At 49.0% G+C, this 6,618-nt stretch overlaps 2 protein-coding genes across 2 annotated transcripts; both read right to left on the minus strand.

Annotated features, from left to right (window-relative positions):
* Positions 1–700: 700 nt before the first annotated feature.
* CkaCkLH20_04411 (uncharacterized protein) lies at positions 701–1,558 on the minus strand (the record flags this gene model as incomplete). The annotated part of the gene is made up of 1 exon (XM_038887130.1): positions 701–1,558. The coding sequence occupies one exon, from the start codon at positions 1,556–1,558 to the stop codon at positions 701–703; it is 858 nt and encodes a 285-aa protein (XP_038747834.1).
* A 3,880-nt stretch (positions 1,559–5,438) lies between these two features.
* Positions 5,439–6,354, minus strand: CkaCkLH20_04412 (uncharacterized protein; the record flags this gene model as incomplete). The annotated part of the gene is made up of 3 exons (XM_038887131.1): positions 5,439–5,597; positions 5,652–5,864; positions 5,914–6,354. 3 exons carry the CDS (start codon positions 6,352–6,354, stop codon positions 5,439–5,441), a joined length of 813 nt encoding a protein of 270 aa, XP_038747835.1.
* Between the last annotated feature and the right edge of the window lie 264 nt (positions 6,355–6,618).

Here is a 6,618-nt window from a genome sequence, read left to right on the forward strand (position 1 = left end):
TATCAACTGGCTGTGATCTGCGGCAAAGTGATCAATTGAAATGTTCCTGATAGCAAGTGAATTGGCGTGTCTTCCTCTCAACGGGAACCAGTAGCTATCTTGAATGATCCAGTAGGACTGCGACTTGGGCAGACGTCAACCGGTAGGGACAATTGATGGACGCACTGATGCATCTCTGTGCTGGCTCAGAGGAGGTTAAGTGCCAGGGATTGCACGAACGCTTTCATAGGCGCAGGAAATGCGGCCTGAAGACTTTCCTGATGAGTTCTTTTAAGTCTCGGAAACGAGGGGATGGATACGCTGGGTTAGCCGTCATGCCAGAATTGCCTTTTCCAAGGGCACTTAGCCACACCCAGACCATAAATTGAGTTGATATGATCCAGCCCCCTTAACCAAGAATGACCTGTACGACGAAGGGCTGGGTGAACAAAACTACCCGGCATCACTATGTCGAAGCAATGGCGACCGAGCATTCACAAGTCTGGTATAGATTGATAGGGACGGATGTTCACACCATTCAGGTGGGCATCTATTCCAAGTGTATGGTGACATTATAATCCTGAGACAGGAACTAAACATAGCATACATGCGAGCAAACCACCTTCCTTCTCAACCAGTTGCTTCAAAACCGTGGGGTTGGCTATTTAGCCGCCATCCCAAGCAAGCCTGCGACTCGCCCATCAGACCTCTCCCACAAGACTCAATTCTTGTCCATACTGCCAGATTGAGAGATGGCCTCATCAATGGTTTCCCAGGTATGGGTTTCGACTCTCTCGAGATCAAAATCATTCCATGCAGCCTTCGTCGTAACCATTTTACCATCTTGACCAATACAAGCCCAAAACTTGCCATCCTTCTCGGCCCTGGCAGAGACTTCGTTTACGCCATTGAGAAGGTTCTGTGCACAGGTATCGGCCGGAACACCCATCACGCTGGACAGAATTTGAGTACCAGCCCTCAAGTACCAGGGGAGTGTCTGGAAAAGGTTTGTTCGGACAAGGCCTGGGTAGGCATGAATGAAACACCGTTTTGTTCCCTTATTCTTCTTCGAGTATCTCTGAATCATGGCGTCGGTCATTGACAGGCAGTGGTTGGCGGCGTTGGCTAAGCTGAAGTTCGTTTTAAGGGCCAAATCATCCCAAATCAACTTGCTTGGGCTGCCGCGAATACCGTCGAGAACGATGAGGATCTTGGCATCATCTTTCAAGATGGAATCGAGCTCGCGAATGAGCAGCTGTCTGCCATAGTAGTGAAGTGCCATCTTGCGGTCAATTCCTTCGGGTGTCTCGGTTCTTCCCGCCATTGTCAGGATGCCTTGGGTGAGAACAAGAAAGTCCAGCCGATCATCCTGAGTAGAGATGAATTCTTTGGCGTATTCCTTAATGGCACGCATGGAAGACGCGTCCAGAGATCTGAAACTGATGTTGGAGTGACTTATGTCCTTTGGTTCGTTGCGGCCGCTGATGATGACAGTTGAGGTCGGCACGGCAGCCAGCCGACAGGCAATTGCGAGGCCAATGCCGCCAGTGCCTCCGACAACGAGGGAACGTACGGACATGGTTCAATCTGACAAGACAAACGTCGAAGATTTAGACGTATCAAGCATCCAGTGCATGTTGCAGCAAGGTCAGAGCTCGGCAGGTTCCACGTGCGTGATTGCAAGGCCGTTCCGCACAGCAGGGCCTCGCAACAATATTGTTCCCCTCCGATGATCCAGCGGACTAATCCATTTGACGGATATTATCCGATTGGCTCAAATACGCAGCCCGAGCCACGATATCGATCTCCATCATCACTTTCGCTTCTTCTAATTTCCCTGTGACATTTGTTAAGGGGCCTCATGTCGCTTGGGTTACGAGTGATCACTCGGTTCCAAGGGTTTACAGCAGCGATGGTACCACGGAGCATCTTCTCTCGGTCTCTCCTTAGATTCACGTCTTGCGCTGTATATATGGCCCTCGTCTTTCGGATCGCCAGGCCTGCCAACTGTCTCCGATGATGCGGATATGGCAACACTGATGTTGATCCAGGGGCGTTTTGTTGATTGAATATTGAGACTGGTATGGTCGGAGGAAGAACGAGTTCACTGTTGCCTGGGACAAGTGGGTACTGGCGAAGGACACCAGCTAAATTGTCAAATTCCATGGGTTCTCTGAAACATGCATCCCCGAAGTGAGCAGCAACATACAGGGTTCGTTTTGATCCGGGCTCCAAGTCTACGAAGTCCACCCCTTGTTAGACATGAAAACTTCAGGAACAAAAATCTTAAATAGTCTCATCATCCTTCGCATCCAGCACTGAGCCTTTAAAACCACTCAAGCTGACAAAGCCTTCATCATCGGAAATTTAACGACAAATCTACCCCCAAACAAGCCAAAATGCACTACTTCACTGTCCTGACGGCTGTTCTCGCTGGCTTAGCTGCTGCTGCTCCGACTATCTCGATGGCCGATAAGACGGTACGTGAAATATCATTAGAAACTCATGACTCTACTGGGGGAAAACATCAATTGACACATCACAGAGCACCTTAACGGTGAGCCTTCACCGGGACCTTCAAGTATCATTTCCCCAAGTCAATATAACTAATAATGTATTGTGATTTTGCAGAAGGACTGTGTCGGGGGCTGCGGCGTTAACAGTGTCCAAAACGTTGAAGCTGAAGGGGTTGATATGGAATATTCTTAAGCAGTTGTTTTATAACACTGTTCGCAGAAGGTGGCAGAAGGTGGCAGAAGGTGCAAAGGCACAGTTAAGGCTAAGATCTCAAGGAACCGTTGTGTTGAAGTTCATAGTCTGTAGAGGCACAGCCAAACCCTTGCATGTACCGAGATGCAGCTTCTTAATCTCAATTCCCTTCACATATTCGCTAAAATACTCTGTGATGAGATTCTGTGTGAATGATAGCGCTGAACTAGGAAACAAGAAGCAACATACCAACCGTCAACTATCAGAAAGTGGTCACTTTACTCTGACTTAAATTCCCATTGCCGCGGAGTTGTAAGTCGACTGCTTTTCAACCGCCTGTAGCGCCCGTACGAAGATTCTCTTCAAGTCATCTAAATCCTCAACTCCAATACTGAATCGAACAAGGGTCGGATCGACGCCTAAGCTCGTCGCCCACTCCAATTCGGCAAGATGAGCAAGCACGACGTATGGAGACGACAAGGTGAAGTTTGTCCCCAGGCTGGGTCCTTTGCATGTATCCAGATAGTCATAAAACGTAACAGCGTCTTGCTCTCGATGGAAGACTGCAGACAACAAGGCACCATAACCACCCGATGGAACCTTACAGTCGTCATAGTTTGCCCTATCAGTGCCGTGCTTTGGGTAGTATACCTTTCGAACAAAGGGATGATCTTGCAACAGCTCTGCAATAGCCTCGGCGTTATGGTTCATACGGGGGATGCGCCAGAGAAAGTCGCGGCTGTTTCTCTCCATGACCAAGGCGTCTTCAGGCCACCAAGTATCCATGTATTCTCGTCCTGCTGTATCCTTGAGAACAGAATAGTATGGGCTTCTTGGATTTAAGATAGCTGACCCTCCCATGACATTGCACTTGCCAGAGAAAAACTTTGTTAAGCTACTGACGACAACATCCGCATATTTCAGAACGTTAACGTTGCCGAAAGTGCCAATTGTATCGTCAACAACTACGGCGAAGTTATACTCATCTGCAAGTGACCGAATGCGTTTGAGATTCGGGCATATAAGCAGGGGGTTGCCCGGGAACTCGCAAAAGAGCCCTAAAAAGCGCTCTCCAGACTCGAGAAGGGTTTGAAGATGGTCCAAGTCTTCTTCAGAGGCTTTTCCAAAAAAGACACAACCAGGGCCGAACTTTTGAAGAACCTTAAGCGTATCTACGTAAGGGAAGCCGAAGCTGATGCTCTTTAAGCTCCCGCGGGCGCTTAGAAGAAAACTGTGAATGTTGAAGATCGCACACATTCCCGTGGGAAACAGGTAAACGTCTTGTTCTGCAATAGAACAGGCTGTCCAACAGTCGAGGTGTGCCTGTGATATGTATCCTTGGTTCCTTGACATGCTGTTGCTTACGATGTCCGCAATGCGTTTTCGTATGATCTTCTTTTGCTTCTCTGCGGAGAGAACATGCATTGCATCGCCAAGCTGTTGGGAAATGTCTCTGCAGCCTTGGAAGTTCCATCCGGGACCATTGTCAGCTCGTTTCTCTGGAGAAGCGGCAGTTGCCACCAGAGCAAGAGATGAAGAAGCGACTTCACATCCTCTGAAGTCTGTCTGGGGGATTCTTTGAAAGATCTTCAAAGGAAACTTGGGAACAAGGATGCCTTCACTGAACAGATAATGACAAAACTCTGCTCTTCTGCTGGAAATGCCGCTTCCACTATGCTGCCAGAACTGCTTCGCAACTTTGAAAACGTTGGATTGAAAAAGAACGCCGGAAATGGTCGGTGATAAGAGCTCTGCAGCCCTGTCATCCAGCTTCGAGTTGTCGCAGACTAAATGAATGATGTTCAGGCCTTCCAGAGTGTCGAACGGAGCATTTTTGCGCAGGAAGTCGACGCACGCCTCGGCGGCAACGTCGCTCGGAAACAGCATGGCCTGCAGGTCTAGTTTGTGGGCAAAGGCTGAAGAAACGGCGTGCGCAAACTTATGGACACTTTTGTGGATGAAGAATCTTGGATAGCCAGTAACCATTTTGGAAACTATCCGGACTTCGCCCTTTGCCCAACCAACATTGGAATCCCAAGTAGGCAGAGAAACGCTGACCGCCTGGAGAGAAGGAGTTAGCAAATGATCAGACGTATTGGTGAGTCCGTCTTCCTTCAGACTTACATGAGCTGTATGAGACGGAATAGACTCTCCAAGATCCATTTGGGTCATGACTCTAATTGAGCAACGGATGGAGAAGTAAAGACAAGTGCGAATAGCAATGGGGCGGTGATGAATGTGAATTTAAATGGTAGTGTCGCTGGGATTGAACCAAGTGAACGCAGAATCTGGAATGCCTGCTGTTTAAATAACCACTTATATCCAGATTTCAACGCCGTACTAGGTCAGACACGCAGGTCAAGTGGCAGGCATTCTGTTTGCTGCATTGTGCATGTCTCAGGACGTTGCACTAGTTACACGGTGAACTGCGGTTTCTTGTATGTCTCGAAACGATGTTGTACCGCCTCATGATTTTGATCCAGTAAGGAAATTAGTGCGAGGTTTCGTTGGCAGTGGTAGCCGAGAGGTGAGAGCCATTGGTGTGACAAGGGTAATCTGTTGGGTGCAGAAGTTGGGGGTCTGCATGTCGTGTCAGAAGACATCCGGGATGGGAACATTGTGTCCACTACATCCGACCTTGGAAAACGCGAGATGCAGGTGGCCAAGCCAGTAGATTTTGGGAAACTCGCAGATAATTACATCGACTAGTGGCCCAATTTGCACAGCCTGAGTTGCAATACAAATATCTTCTACTCCTGCTCTCCGCTCGGTGGTATAAGTGTCTTGCCTAACGGCTGCGGTGTTCCAAAGTTTGGCACGTTATTCTCATCAAATGTGACAATCTGTGCCGACGTAAATCTGTCTCCACCACATGATCCAGACGCTGTCTTTGTGGCATGGAAAGCGTTCTATTGAGCACATTAGAGACAATTCTTATAGCGTAGCTCTGGGCAGAAACTTACCCAAATCTCGGTTCCATCGGGCGAAGAAAAGAACGAGTTGTGAGCAGTACCATAAAGCCCATTCGCCTGGAAAAATACCGGCCCCGTCTTATCCCAAGAGCTTTTCAGGAGAGGGTCGCCACCGTTCCAATGAAGGAGACCCAGCGAGTAGTTGGGCGTGGCACAGTTGGAAGCGGAGTAGCACAGCCAGATGTCCTCACCGTGATACAAAGGCTACGACTGTCAGTGCGGTCAAGGACCAAATCTAGACGACAACGCTTACGTGGGGTGCCTCATTAACGCCAACCAAATCATTTTGAGGAGGCGGGTTGGCGCCAGTAATATTCCTCTCCCAAGGCTGGTCAGGGATAGAAATAACATGCCAGGCGCCAACTGTCCACTTCTCAGTGTCCAGCTGAGTGATAGCTAGAGCTTGGTTGAAGTCGTTGTCTCTGATGCTGAGGACATGGTATCTTCCGAAGCTGGGGACTTCGAGAAAGGTGCCGTCAATGCTAAATGCGAAGTTATTGTCAAGGCCTCCTCGCGATCCCTCAGGCGGAATCAAGTCCGCTAGATGCTCAAAGTCGCAATCGTAGGGGCCAGCGGCTTCGCAGCCTCGGAGAACACGCGTGGAGCAGCTGTCGCAGCACGGGAGACTCTTGTCACAACTGGAGTAAAACATGTGCCAGACACCATCAATCCGATGAAGTTCAGGTGCCCACATGTTGGCACTGCGAGTTGAGTTCCCGTCCGTCCAGATCGTCTTTTGCTCGCCATTGCGAAGACCGCTTAGTGTATTCGAGCGGACAATAGTGATCTTGTTATATGAGGTAAAGGTGCTTTTTCCAAGTGTAAGCCAAGACACCCAACTTCAAATGCTTCACAAGGTAAAAGATACTCACAGATGGTATTTGCCGCCGGCAAACACAAGTGATGGATCAGGAGCTGGGTCTCTAATTGGATTCTCAAACGCTAAAGAAGGCGTTGC

This window comes from Colletotrichum karsti (assembly GCF_011947395.1).
Source record: "Colletotrichum karsti strain CkLH20 chromosome Unknown Scaffold11, whole genome shotgun sequence".
NCBI lineage: Eukaryota > Fungi > Ascomycota > Sordariomycetes > Glomerellales > Glomerellaceae > Colletotrichum > Colletotrichum karsti.